Here is an 18,652-nt window from a genome sequence, read left to right on the forward strand (position 1 = left end):
GTAAGCTTTTCCATTTGCAGAATCTTCCTTTTCTGAGCCTGGCTACCACAAAATATTAGCAATTTACCGTTCCAATGAACCGGGATAGTTTGACTTCACCTATCTCTTTCTCCAAGGCATTGGTTAGTTGGATAGGGTGTAAATGAGGCCCTGTGGTATTTTCAAACACCATCACTACTTTCCAGTCTGACACATTATGACTCTTGCTTCCAACCTTGGCCATCTTTATGCTCATGATCTCTCTTCTTCCTGTGTGTCTCCACTACAGACCATTTCAGTCCTTGACCCTCATTCTCCCGCTCTCCTTTTCATCCACGCTACTCGCTGCCATTTACAACCTGAACACGGCCATCTGTTCCTCTTATCTAGCTCTGTGTTTCCACTGCGGGAAGCCCCTGATAAATCGAAATAAAAAGTAATGATAGTATATTTTTATTTTACAAAATTAGTGAACTAGGCCTTTATTACTCCTGCATGAGCAGAGAAAAATACTCCTCAGTTAAAGTCCCGCAATTAGAGCAACAAAGCTAATATTTGTGTAAATTGGAATCTGTTGGTGTCACTGAATAGGCTGATTCCCAATTTCATGGACCCAAGATCCATAGGTAAGGCTGTACATTGCAATATGAATGTCCAATACATACAATAGGCTGAATAGTGAGGGGATTTCCCACAGCTAAAGTTCTGTAATAAGAGCTAAGACGCTAGTATTTGTGTAAACTCTTAACGCAATGTAATCTGTAGGTGTCACTGAGTAGGCTGATAACCCATTTCATGGACCTAAGATCCATAGGTAAGGCTGTACATTGCAATTTAAGTAGGCCTCCAATGCAATTCTGAAGTCTATATACATCCACAGTGCGATTTCAACTGAATTTTATGTGTTGTGTTCAATTGTCTTTTGTTAAATGTATATACCAACATTATAAAACAACCTTGTTAATAATTCCACTATTTTCATCATTTGGCATCAGTTTCAATGGGGGACTTTTATTTTGAAGGCAAACAGCAAATTTCACTTTTGTTGCTAGTGCTGTTGTTCATGACACACATTCAAAGTCACATCAGCTCTAAAGGAGGGGCAAAGCATAGACACAAGACTTGGCAAAAACCCTTTGGGAGAGGATATGCTGCACAGCGCCCTCTTGTTGTGGGGAGAGTAGTTGAATGAAAAGTGCATCCTTCCTCCTGTATCCGGCAATCATTGATTATTATTACAAGATTGGACAAGTAAATGCAAGGGCACCATCACATGGCTTTTACCTTTCCAATTATTTCTAATCAACGAGGAAGGAATGATGCACTTTTAAAGAATTCAAACAGGGATTTCATTTGTGGGTGGTCCTGTCCAGAAAGAACAAGTGGAAGCCATCGGGTGGAGACCTAGCCCATAAGGCACATTGTACAGGTAAGCAATAAGGCAAACAACATCCATCTAGGAAGTAAAACAATTAAAGAACATAGACACTTTAGGTGAGGTGCTGACTAACAGAAGATAATCTATTCAAATACAAAACAAGTCGATAGTAATCTCTACTTGCTGTGGATCCACTCTACATGTCAAATCATGAGGAATAAATTCACAGTGAATAACAGATAACAGTTGATTGTTCCTGCAGAGTAAATACAGAATAATTGAGGTAATCAGGCACTTTATTTCCATTACATCGCTATTCTAACATTACTGTATTGATTTATTAGGAATGCACATTATTCAGGGCCTCATCAAAATACAGACTAGTGAACAGTGGTAATAATAATAATAAATATAGGCCATTTAGCAGATGCTTTTATCCAAATTGACTTACAGTCATGCGTGCATACATTTTACACACGGGTGGTCCCGGGAATCGAACCCACTATCAATTGCGTTGCAAGCGCCATCCAAAATTGTGCAAGTTGAAGAAAGTGTTCCACACATAAATAATATCATCAGACAGAGACAAACTGTTAATTCATGAAATACTTAAAAACAGAGCAGTGAAACTTGAAGTAAACTCAATTCAACGTCTATTCTACGTTGGTTCAACCAGTGTGTGTCCAGTGTTCTTCGCTCAATAAATAGCTTGGGACATCTGCATGCCATCTACATGACATTCGCAATTTGTTCCTTACAAACCCTAGACATCTTTCCATTGAGATGCAACAGGTACGTAATACAACAAGTGGAATGCCATACATCCAAATGGCCAAGCTCTGGAGATCATCGTCAAGATATTTCATCTCATGTTGTTCATTCAATAAGATCCTACAAAACGGGGGGGACAACAGAGGGAAATTATCAATATTTTCCACATTACGTCTTGTAAATGGATCATTGTTAATTTAAAACAATTGACGGGCCAACATGACCATAACGTTGCCCTTAAATGCACAAGTTCACACATATTTTGCCTTTTGCTATGCACCTAACATGCCCTAAAAATCCTGAGTGCCTTTAGCAACCATGCTAAAGCTAATAACACTCACATCATCTGAATCCACTTGGAAGACTGATGTTCCGTTGCTACTGGCGACACTCTCTGGGTCGGCGGCAATGGAGCAGTCGTCGTCCTGAAGCTGCAGGACAGAGAAGCGATACGTTGGCGCCCTGTAGGGGGCGGAGCAGAGCCACAGGCATGTCAATATTTAGGACCAGAACGGAAGCAGGCATTTCAATGTGCACTTGTACCTGAGGAGTGTGTCTGTGTTTGTGTGTGCGTGTTTGTATGCGTGTGTACTTGCATGCTCGTGCGCATAAATGTGTATGTGGCTCACCTATTTCCATAAACCATTCTCCTTACAGTATAGACAGCAGCGGCAACAGCCACCAGAATGACAATCCCTAATCCAACACAAACTACGATCAACAGCATCTTCTCTCTCTGAAATACAGACATAGCATTATCATATTTCTGGTCATAATTTTCTAAACGCTATAAACTTTTATCATGTGACGCATTGCATCATCTAATATGTGGGGCTGTATTTTCTGATGCGGAAGTACCCAGAGGGTGTGTAGGCTTTTGTTCCAGCACACCGCTGACACAACTGATTCAACTCATCAACCAGTTATCAAGCCATTGATTGATTGAATCAGGTGTGTTAGTACTGGGCTGGAACAAAACCCAGCTCACAATGTGTGTCTCCAGAGAATGAAGAACACTGTTACATTATGCCTAGGTAAGTCACACCTTTCACACTGTGAGCAATAACAAAAGCACACACACGCTCAAAGGAGACCCACACAAGACTAAGCAGATGCACACGCACATGCACAGGTCACACTCACCGGGGTTTCAGAATATGGGCTGGCAGTGGGGGGCTGACTGGAGTTCCCACAATGCCTGTTGACTGTTTCCTTTCTGCGCAGGGGAGTGAAACCTCCCTCACACTTATCACTGGGAACCTTACGGTACCTACACATGGAGACCACACGGTGAACTGTGTGTGTGTGTGTGTGTGCATGTGTGTGTGTGTGTGTGTGTGTGTGTGTTTGGTTTGACTATCTTTCTGGGGACCACATTTCGCTGCTCCCCACAAGGAATAATGATATTTTAGGCTTAGGGGTTAAGTTTAGGGTTAGGGATACAATTAGGGGTTAGGAGTTAGGGTTAGGAGTTAAGGTTAGAGGTTAAGGTTAGGGTTAGATTAAGGGTTAGGGTCAGGAAAAATAGGATTTTCAATGGGAATCGATTGTTTGGTCCCCACAAGGATAATAAAACAAATATGTGTGTGTCATAATTACCCCGACGTCCTAAGCTCCTCCTCCTCTCCATTTAGACACACCTCCAGGGCGTGGTCTGCAGTGTCCAGTTGTCTCATACACTCTGAGCTGTTCTCATGACGATAGTAACCATAGTCACTGTTGGAAAGGAGAGACACATTAGGCCATTTCAACCACAGACACAGCATATGCCTTGTTGGCAATGTTATGTTTGGGTCTGCGTTGACTCTGCCTTTGCCTCAAAGGCACAATTAGAGAAAAAAATGCTTTTTTGACTAGAAATGAAGTAACAGATTGTGCCTTTAAATGGACAACTCTCAACTTCTGGTTTCCTGTATCTGAATGTATCCCTGACTAGAGGGAGAGAATGAAAACCAGGGTTGAATTTATTAGGACACAACAAAGCACTTTTTTTCAACAGACAATGAAAACGAGTGTTTCCTAAGTTCAGGTAGTCCCTTTCTGTTTCAGTTTGATTTCTTCTGGTTCCTACTGAATACGACCCAGTAGTGTTACGGCCCTCCAGGACCATAACTGAATAGCCTTGTCAGTTTAGACTGGACCCCTGACAGTGTTTCTTACCATAGGTAGTCCTCTCTGGTGCAGGGGCAGGGGCTTTTCTGCCTGCTTACCACGTAGTCCCGTCCATTCCTGCAGACGGACAGCTTCCTCAGCCTCCTGAAGATCTCCTTGAAGCCCAAGACACACCCCTCTGTGGCCAAGTCCCCGCCGTCTCTGGCATGGGCCAACCACTGAACATAGTCCTGGTTACCACCTATGGGAAACCAACGTTAATGTCACGCCCTGGCCTTAGTATTCTTTGTTTTCTTAATTATTTTAGTTAGGTCAGGGTGTGACATGGGGAATGTATGTGTTTTTTGTAGTATCTAGGGTGGTTGTAAGGTTTAGGGGGTTTATTAGAGTAGTTGGGTTTATGTTTAGTATAGTAGTCTAGCTGTGTCTATGGTTGAGTGTAGGTTTCTAGGAAAGTCTATGGTTGCCTGAATTGGGTCTCAATTAGAGACAGCTTGTTATTGTTGTCTCTGATTGGGAGCCATATTTAAGGCAACCATAGGCTTTAGCTGTTTGTGGGGAATTGTCTATGTCGATGTTCTATGTTGCATGTATGCACTAGTTCATTCTTAGCTTCACGTTCGTCTGTTTGTTATTTTGTTAAAGTAGTTTCGTTTTGTGTTTGTTCTCTTCTTAATAAAAGAAGATGTTCTTTTCACGCGCTGCGCCTTGCTCCTCACTCTCTCCAATAGATGATCGTGACAGAATTCCCCACCAGAATCGGATCAAGCAGCGTGTGAAACAACAACAGGACCCACCTACACAGGACTATTGGAATTGGGAGGAAATTCTGGACCGCGAAGTACCAGGAGAATATAACCGCCCCAAAGCAGAGCTGGAGGCAGCGAAATCAGAGAGGCGGAGATATGAGGAGGCAGCACGGAAACAAGGCTGGAAGCCCGTAAGTCAAACCCAAAAATTTCTTGGGGGGGGGGGGGGTCTCTCGGGTAGTTTAGTTGGGTCAGTCGGGAGACGTGAGCCAACTCCTCCTGTTTACCGTAAGGAGCCGGTGAGGGCGGATTTGGAGGAGAGTGACGCAGAGACAGTAAAGGAGTTAATGGAGAAATTGGAGGAGAGAGTTATGAGGGATGTATTGGTTTGGTGCATGAGGCACGGCATCCGTCCGAATGAACGTGTTGGTGACTTAATGTCACCGGGAACAGTTCTCCAGACTCGTCCTGAAGAGCGTGCTAGTCGTCTGGTTAAGACAGTGCCTACAGCACGCACAAAGCCTCTTGTGCGTCTCCAGAGTCCTGTGCGTACTGTTACTGCTCCTCGCACTAGCCCTGTGGTGCGTGTTCCCAGCCCAGTACCACCAGTGCTGACACCACGCATCAAGCTTCCTGTGTGTCAACAGAGCCCTGTTCCTCCTCCACGCACTAACCCTGTGGTGCGTGTCTCCAGCCCATTACCACCAGTGCCTACACCACGCACCATGTTTCCAGTGTGTTTCCAGAGCCCTGTTCCTCCTTCACGCACTCTCCCTGTGGTGCGTGTCTCCAGCCCATTACCACCAGTGCCTACACCACGCACCATGTTTCCAGTGTGTTTCCAGAGCCCTGTTCCTCCTCCACGCACTAACCCTGTGGTGCGTGTCTCCAGCCCATTACCACCAGTGCCTACACCACGCACCATGTTTCCAGTGTGTTTCCAGAGCCCTGTTCCTCCTTCACGCACTCTCCCTGTGGTGTGTGTATCCAGCCCAGTGCCTCCAGTTCCGGCACCACGCACCAAGCCTCCTGTGCGTCTCCAGAGCCCTGTGCGCACTGTTCCTTCTCCCCGCACTCGCCCTGAGGTGCGTGCCCTCAGCCCGGTACCTCCAGTTCCGGTACCACGCACCAGGCCTATAGTGCGCATTGAGAGTCCAGTGTGCCCTGTTGTTGTTCCCCGCACTAGCCTGAAGGTGCGTGTCCTTAGCCCGGTACCTCCAGTTCCGGTACCACGCACCAGGCCTACAGTGCGTCTCAGCCGGCCAGAGTCTGCCCAACGGCGCCTGAACTGTCCGTCTGCCAAGCGCCGCATGAACTGCCCGTCTGTATTGAGCCTTCAAAGCCGCCCGTCTGCCATGAGCCTGCAAAGCCGCCCGTCTGCCATGAGCCTACAGAGCCTTCCGCCAGACAGGAGCCGCTAGAGCCTTCCACCAGACAGGAGCCGCTAGAGCCTTCCGCCAGACAGGAGCCGCCAGAGCCTTCCGCCAGACAGGAGCAGCCAAAGCCGTCCGCCAGACAGGATCAGTCTGAGCCATCCGTCTCCGCAGCGCCATCTGAGCCATCCGTCTCCGCAGCGCCGTCTGAGCCATCCGTCTCCCCAGCGCCGTCGGAGCCATCCGTCTCCCCAGCGCCGTCTGAGCCATCCGTCTCCTCAGCGCCGTCTGAGCCATCCGTCTCCCCAGCGCCGTCTGAGCCGCCCGTCTGTCCCGAGCCATTAGAGCCGCCCGTCTGTCCCGAGCCGTCAGAGCCGTTAGTCAGTCAGGAGCCGCTAGAGCCATTCGTCAGTCAGGATCTGCCAGAGCCGCCAACCAGACAGGATCTGCCAGAGCCGCCAACCAGACAGGATCTGCCAGAGCCGCCAGCCAGCCATGAGCGTCCAGAGCCGCCAGCCAGCCATGAGCGTCCAGAGCCGTCATCCAGCCATGAGCGTCCAGAGCCGTCAGCCAGCCATGAGCGTCCAGAGCCGTCAGCCAGCCATGAGCTACCCCTCAGCCCAGAGCTGCCATTAATCCTGAACTGCCCCTCAGTCCAGAGCTGTCTCTCTGTCCGGAGCTGCCCTTCAGTCCGGAGTTGCCCCTCTATCCTGAGCTATCTCTCTATCCTGACCTACCTCTCTGTCCTGAGCTATCCCTCTGTCCTGAGCTACCTCTCTGTCCTGAGCTACCTCGTCCCGGAGCTGTCCTTTATCTTGGTGTTGCCCCTTAACCTAAGTGGGTGTATAATGAGGGTGGTCATTCTGAGGGAGAGACGTAAGCTGGGATTGACTATGGTGGGGTGGGGACCTCGCCCAGAGCCTGAGCCACCACCGTGGTCAGATGCCCACCCTGACCCTCCCCTAGACTTTGTGCTGGTGCGCCCGGAGTTCGCACCTTAAGGGGGGGGTTATGTCACGCCCTGGCCTTAGTATTCTTTGTTTTCTTAATTATTTTAGTTAGGTCAGGGTGTGACATGGGGAATGTATGTGTTTTTTGTAGTATCTAGGGTGGTTGTAAGGTTTAGGGGGTTTATTAGAGTAGTTGGGTTTATGTTTAGTATAGTAGTCTAGCTGTGTCTATGGTTGAGTGTAGGTTTCTAGGAAAGTCTATGGTTGCCTGAATTGGGTCTCAATTAGAGACAGCTGGTTATTGTTGTCTCTGATTGGAAGCCATATTTAAGGCAACCATAGGCTTTAGCTGTTTGTGGGGAATTGTCTATGTCGATGTTCTATGTTGCATGTATGCACTAGTTCATTCTTAGCTCCACGTTCGTCTGTTTGTTATTTTGTTAAAGTGGTTTCGTTTTGTGTTTGTTCTCTTCTTAATAAAAGAAGATGTTCTTTTCACGCGCTGCGCCTTGGTCCTCACTCTCTCCTATAGACGATCGTGACAGTTAACCAATAGAGACTATTGAGACATGCCAATTTTAGTATATATTTATCGATATCAGTACGTTCAATTCCGTTCCTAGAGGTCCACAGGGGTTCACACCAAAGGTGGCTGGTGGGAGGATCTATAGGAGGGCGGACTCATTGTAATAGCTGGAATGGAATCAATGGAATGGTATCAAACACATCAAACATATGGAAACCACATATTTGACGACGCTCTTTGGGTATTCTCACAATAGAAAGCTAGCTACTGTTTCGTTCCTTGTGAAATGTCTGTTGTTGGTTAATTGATTATGATCCTTGGGGATATTACATTTGACAACAAACAAATGACTCACAGGGGGAATCTCAATCATCTTTCCTTGATTCCTCGTGACCACTCTCCTCACCTCCTTCTCAAAAAGCATTGGTGGAAAAGATCCAAGGTTCCTCCCCTCAGACATTCTCCTCCACTGAGTTTTGACAAGGAGACGAGTAGACACAGGACACAAAGAATCAAGAAAATACAATTGAGATTCACCCACACTCTCTGGTGAGGAGACTATGGAAGTCAATGGTGACCACCACCCACATGGGCTGGTGGTCGTCCTCGGGCCGGTAGCCCCATACGCTGATGTTCATGGTCTTGGTGCCCGGCTCGGATGTCAGGCCAGCGAAGAAGATGGGCTGCTCTGTAAAGTTGTACACCTTCCAACACTGGCCCTCATCTGTGGAGAACCTGGGGTGATGCACAATGACATACAGGGTCGTTTTCATTCATGCACAGAGTCACAACACGCTTTGCAACGGAAAACTAAAACAAGCCTTTCTTATTGGACAAAGTTAAGGTTGATTTCTTTCGTTTGGTGCCTAATGAATACGACCCTGTATAAACATCTGAATGTGAACGTGCAAGCACACACACGCATGAAGTAAATAGAATTAAAACACACACATACAGAGTTACCGGATAGTGGACTGCTTAGACACATTCACAGCCACAACTTCATAGGGAGAGAAGAGCGAATAGACACACAAACACTCCATAGTCAAACACAGACAGACACACACACACACACACACACACACACACACACACACACACACACACACACACACACACACAACACTCAGAGGAGGTCGCTTGCATGCCATGGGTGGGGGTGCGAATAAAAAGCATCTTTCTTACACCCAATCTTTCTACATGCCACCGACTGTGTGTGCGTGTGGTGTTCAGTACTTGATGGTGTTGATTTGGCCGTCCATGGGGTGGGCCTCCACAGCCACGACGAGCCCCCCAGCGTCCAGGATGCTGTAGTGATGGGGCCCCCTCAGGGAACCCCTCCACTTGTACCCCCCGTCCTCTGACACGTACACGTCAGGCCGTGTTGACGAGATGGAGTCCCCCACACTGCCTGACCAGTCAAAGCGCAGAGGTCATAGAAAGGTCACACACATTCTGGGACAGCTAGAGGGTGGGGGATGTGTCGGAAAACATGTTCTATCTGTCAGTCATCCGGTCCCAAATTTCTCCCTACCCCTCCGTTTAGCCCTAACCCTCCAATGTTTTCTGACCTGAAGGGCCTGGATAGAGATAACCAGTGTAGTGGAGAAGCTTTCACCATACTGATCCCACATTACTGATCTGCAAACATTAAATGGTAAGGGAACGATTTGGGACCGGGCATATAGAGTGCACTATATATATATATATATATAAACAGCTATTTTGTAGTGATGACCGAATTAATAGGGGGGGAAGAATTTCCTGTGTAGTCCATTCAAGATTCCCTACAATGCTAAATGTAGTGGACAACATCATGTACACTACAGTAATACAGCAGTATCACAATGCAACATGTAGTGCACAACATCCTGTACACTACGGTAATACAGAAGTATCACAATGCAACATGTAGTGCACAACATCCTGTACACTACGGTAATACAGAAGTATCACAATGCAACATGTCTTTGATATGTACGATTGACAGTTTGGTTACCGTGGGCGATGACAAGGCCAACGGCAGTGGGGTCAGAGAGAGGTAGCATGGGAGTGATGCCGTTGTAGCGACTGTGCTCACCGTGGATGTGCAAGTTACACTGTCACAAACACACACACACACACACACACACACACACACACACAAGAATCCAGTGTTCACAATCATATAATAAGCATCAACATACTCAACACACTTAATTGTCAGAGGAGGGAATGAAGTTAGTTCTCACATCATTTCTTGAATCCTCACCACACTCAACATTCTGGGGCTTGTTGAGGAGTGTCCACTCTCCCCCTCGGTTAAATGAAATGACTGTCCGAATGCGGCCATCTGTCAAAAACAATACCCAGGAAAAAAACGTTTTAGCTTGGATTAGTAATTGTCAGATTTTTTCCACTAAAGAATACATGCATTCACACTTCAATCAGCCAGTTGAAACCCCCCCTACAAACTACATGCATTTTATATTGGACAAGTTCAGGTATCAATCAATCAAATGTATTCATAAAGCCCTTTAAACATCGGCAGTTATCACTAAGATCTTAAACAGAAACCCAGCCTAAAATCCCAAAGAGCAAACAATGTAGATGTAGAAGCACGGTGGCTAGGAAAAACTCCTTAGAAGGGCTAGAACCTAGGAAGAAACCTAGAGAGGAACCAGGCTCTGAGGGGTGGCCAGTTCTCTTCTGGCTGTAACGAGTGTAGATTATACGAGTCCCTCCGCATTTCGGACTGTTTATATTCCTAAAAAATACGACCCAGATTGTGTTGATGCGTAGCTGCGTACCCTCCTCTAGTACGTTGGTGAGGTACACTCCTCTCATGGAGGTGACGTTGGTGAAGTCGCTCTTCCCTCCCCCACCAAACAAGTGGCGCTCTAGAGACTTAGAGTACAGGATGCCCCGGTCATCTGACGTGTACACCGTCCCAAAGTAACTTTCCTCTGGAGGATAGAAGACAGTAGAGTATGGTACAATAGAATAGAAAGTCAATAGAATCAAACATTATAATATAGAAGGAATAGTAATTTATCATCTACTCTATCCCGACCCCATGAGACAACACACACACACGGATGGAAGAAATACAGTGTCTTATGTAAGCTTGGGAACAAACCCAACTGTGCCGACACAGCCCTCTATGAGTCGGCATAGTGATAAGGGGCCGTAAACATCAATAAATGGTGTGAAGAAAACTCCTGACATCCAAGATGTAGAAACAACTTACGCCAGCACTTAGTGGTAAATAGTATGCATATGACATTCTGGCCTTAAAATCCCTTTTTACCATGTGTTGCTGTGTGTGTGTGTGTGTGTGTGTGTGTGTGTGTGTGTGTGTGTGTGTGTGTGTGTGTGTGTGCCCTGATGCCCAGAGCTGTGTCAGCTGTTATTCTAGACTATCAATGTGTCTGTCTACCTCTAACCTTCCCACACTCAGATAAAACCCCTCCTTCTTATCTCCTCCATTCAGCTGAATGGCACAAATTACTCGGACCTCCAACCATAGACACCTACAGCATGCACTGACGCAGAAGACACACACACACACACAAAGCCTGTATGATCAGATTATTTGTCAGCAATCCTGAGAACTTGTGAAACCAGTCTTTCCTCTTTCTCTCTGACAAACTCAAGCTTTTCCATTGCAGCAAACAGGGTAGTAGAACTAAGACAGACATATCAGGGTTAGAGTTAGTAGAACTGAGACAGACATATCAGGGTTAGAGTTAGTAGAACTGAGACAGACATATCAGGGTTAGTAGGACTGAGACAGACATATCAGGGTTATAGTTAGTAGAACTGAGACAGACATATCAGGGTTAGAGGGACTAAGTCAGACATATCAGGGTTAGTAGAACTGAGACAGACATATCAGGGTTAGAGTTAGTAGAACTGAGACAGACATATCAGGGTTAGAGGGACTAAGTCAGACATATCAGGGTTAGTAGGACTGAGACAGACATATCAGCGTTAGTAGGACTGAGACAGACATATCAGGGTTAGTAGAACTGAGACAGACATATCAGGGTTAGTAGGACTGAGACAGACATATCAGGGTTAGTAGGACTGAGACAGACATATCAGGGTTAGTAGAACTGAGACAGACATATCAGGGTTAGTAGAACTGAGACAGACATATCAGGGTTAGTAGAACTGAGACAGACATATCAGGGTTAGTAGAACTGAGACAGACATATCAGGGTTAGTAGAACTGAGACAGACATATCAGGGTTAGTAGAACTGAGACAGACATATCAGGGTTAGTAGAACTGAGACAGACATATCAGGGTTAGTAGGACTGAGACAGACATATCAGGGTTAGAGTTAGTAGAACTGAGACAGACATATCAGGGTTAGTAGAACTGAGACAGACATATCAGGGTTAGTAGAACTGAGACAGACATATCAGGGTTAGTAGAACTGAGACAGACATATCAGGGTTAGTAGGACTGAGACAGACATATCAGGGTTAGAGTTAGTAGAACTGAGACAGACATATCAGGGTTAGTAGGACTGAGACAGACATATCAGGGTTAGAGGAAGTAGAACTGAGACAGATATATCAGGGTCAGTAGGACTGAGACAGACATATCAGGGTTAGAGTTAGTAGAACTGAGACAGACATATCAGGGTTAGTAGGACTGAGACAGACATATCAGGGTTAGTAGAACTGAGACAGACATATCAGGGTTAGTAGAACTGAGACAGACATATCAGGGTTAGTAGGACTGAGACAGACATATCAGGGTTAGTAGGACTGAGACAGACATATCAGGGTTAGAGTTAGTAGGACTGAGACAGACATATCAGGGTTAGTAGAACTGAGACAGACATATCAGGGTTAGTAGAACTGAGACAGACATATCAGGGTTAGTAGAACTGAGACAGACATATCAGGGTTAGTAGGACTGAGACAGACATATCAGGGTTAGAGTTAGTAGGACTGAGACAGACATATCAGGGTTAGTAGAACTGAGACAGACATATCAGGGTTAGTAGAACTGAGACAGACATATCAGGGTTAGTAGGACTGAGACAGACATATCAGGGTTAGTAGGACTGAGACAGACATATCAGGGTTAGAGTTAGTAGGACTGAGGCAGACATATCAGGGTTAGTAGGACTGAGACAGACATATCAGGGTTAGTAGAACTAAGACAGACATATCAGGGTAAGTAGAACTAAGACAGACATATCAGGGCTAGTAGAACTGAGACAGACGTATCAGGGTTAGTAGAACTGAGACAGACATATCAGGGTTAGAGTTAGTAGGACTGAGGCAGACATATCAGGGTTAGTAGGACTGAGACAGACATATCAGGGTTAGTAGAACTAAGACAGACATATCAGGGTAAGTAGAACTAAGACAGACATATCAGGGCTAGTAGAACTGAGACAGACGTATCAGGGTTAGTAGAACTAAGACAGACATATCAGGGTTAGAGTTAGTAGAACTGAGACATACATATCAGGGTTAGTAGAACTGAGACAGACATATCAGGGTTAGTAGGACTGAGACAGACATGTCAGGGTTAGTAGAACTGCGACAGACATGTCAGGGTTAGTAGAACTGAGACAGATATATCAGGGTTAGTAGAACTGAGACAGACATATCAGGGTTAGTAGGACTGAGACAGACATATCAGGGCTAGAGGAAGAAGAACTGAGACAGACATATCAGGGTTAGTAGGACTGAGACAGACATATCAGGGTTAGTAGGACTGAGACATACATATCGGGGTTAGTAGAACTGAGACAGACATGTCAGGGTTAGTAGAACTGAGACAGATATATCAGGGTTAGTAGAACTGAGACAGACATATCAGGGTTAGTAGGACTGAGACAGACATATCAGGGTTAGTAGGACTGAGACAGACATATCAGGGTTAGTAGGACTGAGACAGACATATCAGGGTTAGTAGGACTGAGACAGACATATCAGGGTTAGGAGGACTGAGACAGACATATCAGGGTTAGTAGAACTGAGACAGACATATCAGGGTTAGTAGAACTGAGACAGACATATCAGGGTTAGTAGGACTGAGACAGACATATCAGGGTTAGTAGAACTGAGACAGACATATCAGGGGTAGTAGAACTAAGACAGACATATCAGGGTTAGTAGAACTGAGACAGACATATCAGGGTTAGTAGAACTGAGATAGACGTATCAGGGTTAGTAGAACTGAGACAGACATATCAGGGTAAAAGTTAGTAGAACTGAGACAGACATATCAGGGTTAGTAGGACTGAGACAGACATATCAGAGTTAGTAGGACTGAGACAGACATATCAGGGGTAGTAGGACTGAGACAGACATATCAGGGTTAGTAGAACTGAGACAGACATATCAGGGGTAGTAGGACTGAGACAGACATATCAGGGGTAGTAGGACTGAGACAGACATATCAGGGTTAGTAGAACTGAGACAGACATATCAGGGGTAGTAGGACTGAGACAGACATAACAGGGCTAGAGGAAGAAGAACTGAGACAGACATATCAGGGTTAGTAGGACTGAGACAGACATATCAGGGTTAGTAGGACTGAGACATACATATCAGGGTTAGTAGAACTGAGACAGACATGTCAGGGTTAGTAGAACTGAGACAGATATATCAGGGTTAGTAGAACTGAGACAGACATATCAGGATTAGTAGGACTGAGACAGACATATCAGGGTTAGTAGGACTGAGACAGACATATCAAGGTTAGTAGGACTGAGACAGACATATCAGGGTTAGTAGGACTGAGACAGACATATCAGGGTTAGTAGAACTGAGACAGACATATCAGGGTTAGTAGAACTGAGACAGACATATCAGGGTTAGTAGGACTGAGACAGACATATCAGGGTTAGTAGAACTGAGACAGACATATCAGGGGTAGTAGAACTAAGACAGACATATCAGGGTTAGTAGAACTGAGACAGACATATCAGGGTTAGTAGAACTGAGATAGACGTATCAGGGTTAGTAGAACTGAGACAGACATATCAGGGTTAAAGTTAGTAGAACTGAGACAGACATATCAGGGTTAGTAGGACTGAGACAGACATATCAGAGTTAGTAGGACTGAGACAGACATATCAGGGGTAGTAGGACTGAGACAGACATATCAGGGTTAGTAGAACTGAGACAGACATATCAGGGGTAGTAGGACTGAGACAGACATATCAGGGTTAGTAGAACTGAGACAGACATATCAGGGGTAGTAGGACTGAGACAGACATATCAGGGTTAGAGGAAGAAGAACTGAGACAGACATATCAGGGTTAGTAGGACTGAGACAGACATATCAGGGTTAGTAGAACTGAGACAGACATATCAGGGTTAGTAGGACTGAGACAGACATATCAGGGTTAGTAGGACTGAGACAGACATATCAGGGGGTAGTAGGACTGAGACATATCAGGGTTAGTAGGACTGAGACAGACATATCAGGGTTAGTAGAACTAAGACAGACATATCAGGGTTAGTAGGACTGAGAAAGACATATCAGGGTTAGTAGAACTGAGACAGACATATCAGGGTTAGTAGGACTGAGACAGACATATCAGGGTTAGTAGGACTGAGACAGACATATCAGGGTTAAAGTTAGTAGAACTGAGACAGACATATCAGGGTTAGTAGGACTGAGACAGACAAATCAGAGTTAGTAGGACTGAGACAGACATATCAGGGTTAGTAGAACTGAGACAGACATATCAGGGTTAGTAGGACTGAGACAGACATATCAGGGGTAGTAGGACTGAGACAGACATATCAGGGTTAGTAGAACTGAGACAGACATATCAGGGGTAGTAGGACTGAGACAGACATATCAGGGGTAGTAGGACTGAGACAGACATATCAGGGTTAGTAGAACTGAGACAGACATATCAGGGGTAGTAGGACTGAGACAGACATATCAGGGTTAGTAGAACTGAGACAGACATATCAGGGTTAGTAGGACTGAGACAGACATATCAGGGTTAGTAGGACTGAGACATACATATCAGGGTTAGTAGAACTGAGACAGACATGTCAGGGTTAGTAGAACTGAGACAGATATATCAGGGTTAGTAGAACTGAGACAGACATATCAGGATTAGTAGGACTGAGACAGACATATCAGGGTTAGTAGGACTGAGACAGACATATCAGGGTTAGTAGGACTGAGACAGACATATCAGGGTTAGTAGGACTGAGACAGACATATCAGGGTTAGTAGAACTGAGACAGACATATCAGGGTTAGTAGAACTGAGACAGACATATCAGGGTTAGTAGGACTGAGACAGACATATCAGGGTTAGTAGAACTGAGACAGACATATCAGGGGTAGTAGAACTAAGACAGACATATCAGGGTTAGTAGAACTGAGACAGACATATCAGGGTTAGTAGAACTGAGATAGACGTATCAGGGTTAGTAGAACTGAGACAGACATATCAGGGTTAAAGTTAGTAGAACTGAGACAGACATATCAGGGTTAGTAGGACTGAGACAGACATATCAGAGTTAGTAGGACTGAGACAGACATATCAGGGGTAGTAGGACTGAGACAGACATATCAGGGTTAGTAGAACTGAGACAGACATATCAGGGGTAGTAGGACTGAGACAGACATATCAGGGTTAGTAGAACTGAGACAGACATATCAGGGGTAGTAGGACTGAGACAGACATATCAGGGTTAGAGGAAGAAGAACTGAGACAGACATATCAGGGTTAGTAGGACTGAGACAGACATATCAGGGTTAGTAGAACTGAGACAGACATATCAGGGTTAGTAGGACTGAGACAGACATATCAGGGTTAGTAGGACTGAGACAGACATATCAGGGGGTAGTAGGACTGAGACATATCAGGGTTAGTAGGACTGAGACAGACATATCAGGGTTAGTAGAACTAAGACAGACATATCAGGGTTAGTAGGACTGAGAAAGACATATCAGGGTTAGTAGAACTGAGACAGACATATCAGGGTTAGTAGGACTGAGACAGACATATCAGGGTTAGTAGGACTGAGACAGACATATCAGGGTTAAAGTTAGTAGAACTGAGACAGACATATCAGGGTTAGTAGGACTGAGACAGACATATCAGAGTTAGTAGGACTGAGACAGACATATCAGGGTTAGTAGAACTGAGACAGACATATCAGGGTTAGTAGAACTGAGACAGACATATCAGGGGTAGTAGGACTGAGACAGACATATCAGGGTTAGTAGAACTGAGACAGACATATCAGGGGTAGTAGGACTGAGACAGACATATCAGGGGTAGTAGGACTGAGACAGACATATCAGGGTTAGTAGAACTGAGACAGACATATCAGGGGTAGTAGGACTGAGACAGACATATCAGGGTTAGTAGAACTGAGACAGACATATCAGGGGTAGTAGGACTGAGACAGACATATCAGGGTTAGAGGAAGAAGAACTGAGACAGACATATCAGGGTTAGTAGGACTGAGACAGACATATCAGGGTTAGTAGAACTGAGACAGACATATCAGGGTTAGTAGGACTGAGACAGACATATCAGGGTTAGTAGGACTGAGACAGACATATCAGGGGGTAGTAGGACTGAGACATATCAGGGTTAGTAGGACTGAGATAGACGTATCAGGGTTAGTAGAACTGAGACAGACATATCAGGGTTAAAGTTAGTAGAACTGAGACAGACATATCAGGGTTAGTAGGACTGAGACAGACATATCAGAGTTAGTAGGACTGAGACAGACATATCAGGGGTAGTAGGACTGAGACAGACATATCAGGGTTAGTAGAACTGAGACAGACATATCAGGGGTAGTAGGACTGAGACAGACATATCAGGGGTAGTAGGACTGAGACAGACATATCAGGGTTAGTAGAACTGAGACAGACATATCAGGGGTAGTAGGACTGAGACAGACATATCAGGGTTAGAGGAAGAAGAACTGAGACAGACATATCAGGGTTAGTAGGACTGAGACAGACATATCAGGGTTAGTAGAACTGAGACAGACATATCAGGGTTAGTAGGACTGAGACAGACATATCAGGGTTAGTAGGACTGAGACAGACATATCAGGGGGTAGTAGGACTGAGACATATCAGGGTTAGTAGGACTGAGACAGACATATCAGGGTTAGTAGAACTAAGACAGACATATCAGGGTTAGTAGGACTGAGAAAGACATATCAGGGTTAGTAGAACTGAGACAGACATATCAGGGTTAGTAGGACTGAGACAGACATATCAGGGTTAGTAGGACTGAGACAGACATATCAGGGTTAAAGTTAGTAGAACTGAGACAGACATATCAGGGTTAGTAGGACTGAGACAGACATATCAGAGTTAGTAGGACTGAGACAGACATATCAGGGTTAGTAGAACTGAGACAGACATATCAGGGTTAGTAGGACTGAGACAGACATATCAGGGGTAGTAGGACTGAGACAGACATATCAGGGTTAGTAGAACTGAGACAGACATATCAGGGGTAGTAGGACTGAGACAGACATATCAGGGGTAGTAGGACTGAGACAGACATATCAGGGTTAGTAGAACTGAGACAGACATATCAGGGGTAGTAGGACTGAGACAGACATATCAGGGTTAGTAGAACTGAGACAGACATATCAGGGGTAGTAGGACTGAGACAGACATATCAGGGTTAGAGGAAGAAGAACTGAGACAGACATATCAGGGTTAGTAGGACTGAGACAGACATATCAGGGTTAGTAGAACTGAGACAGACATATCAGGGTTAGTAGGACTGAGACAGACATATCAGGGTTAGTAGGACTGAGACAGACATATCAGGGGGTAGTAGGACTGAGAC

The 18,652-nt window shown here is 45.4% G+C and overlaps 1 protein-coding gene across 1 annotated transcript; it reads right to left on the bottom strand.

Moving 5' to 3' along the window:
* Nucleotides 1-2,141: 2,141 nt before the first annotated feature.
* Nucleotides 2,142-10,838, bottom strand: LOC129849288 (sortilin-like; the record flags this gene model as incomplete). Its single annotated transcript, XM_055916215.1, has 11 exons — nt 2,142-2,248; nt 2,470-2,590; nt 2,758-2,864; nt 3,272-3,398; nt 3,728-3,844; nt 4,289-4,481; nt 8,380-8,573; nt 9,075-9,249; nt 9,838-9,937; nt 10,070-10,170; nt 10,628-10,838. Coding segments are annotated over 11 exons (1,461 nt in total), but the record flags the coding sequence as incomplete, so codon positions are not given.
* Between the last annotated feature and the right edge of the window lie 7,814 nt (nt 10,839-18,652).

This window comes from Salvelinus fontinalis, unplaced genomic scaffold, assembly GCF_029448725.1.
Source record: "Salvelinus fontinalis isolate EN_2023a unplaced genomic scaffold, ASM2944872v1 scaffold_1420, whole genome shotgun sequence".
NCBI lineage: Eukaryota > Metazoa > Chordata > Actinopteri > Salmoniformes > Salmonidae > Salvelinus > Salvelinus fontinalis.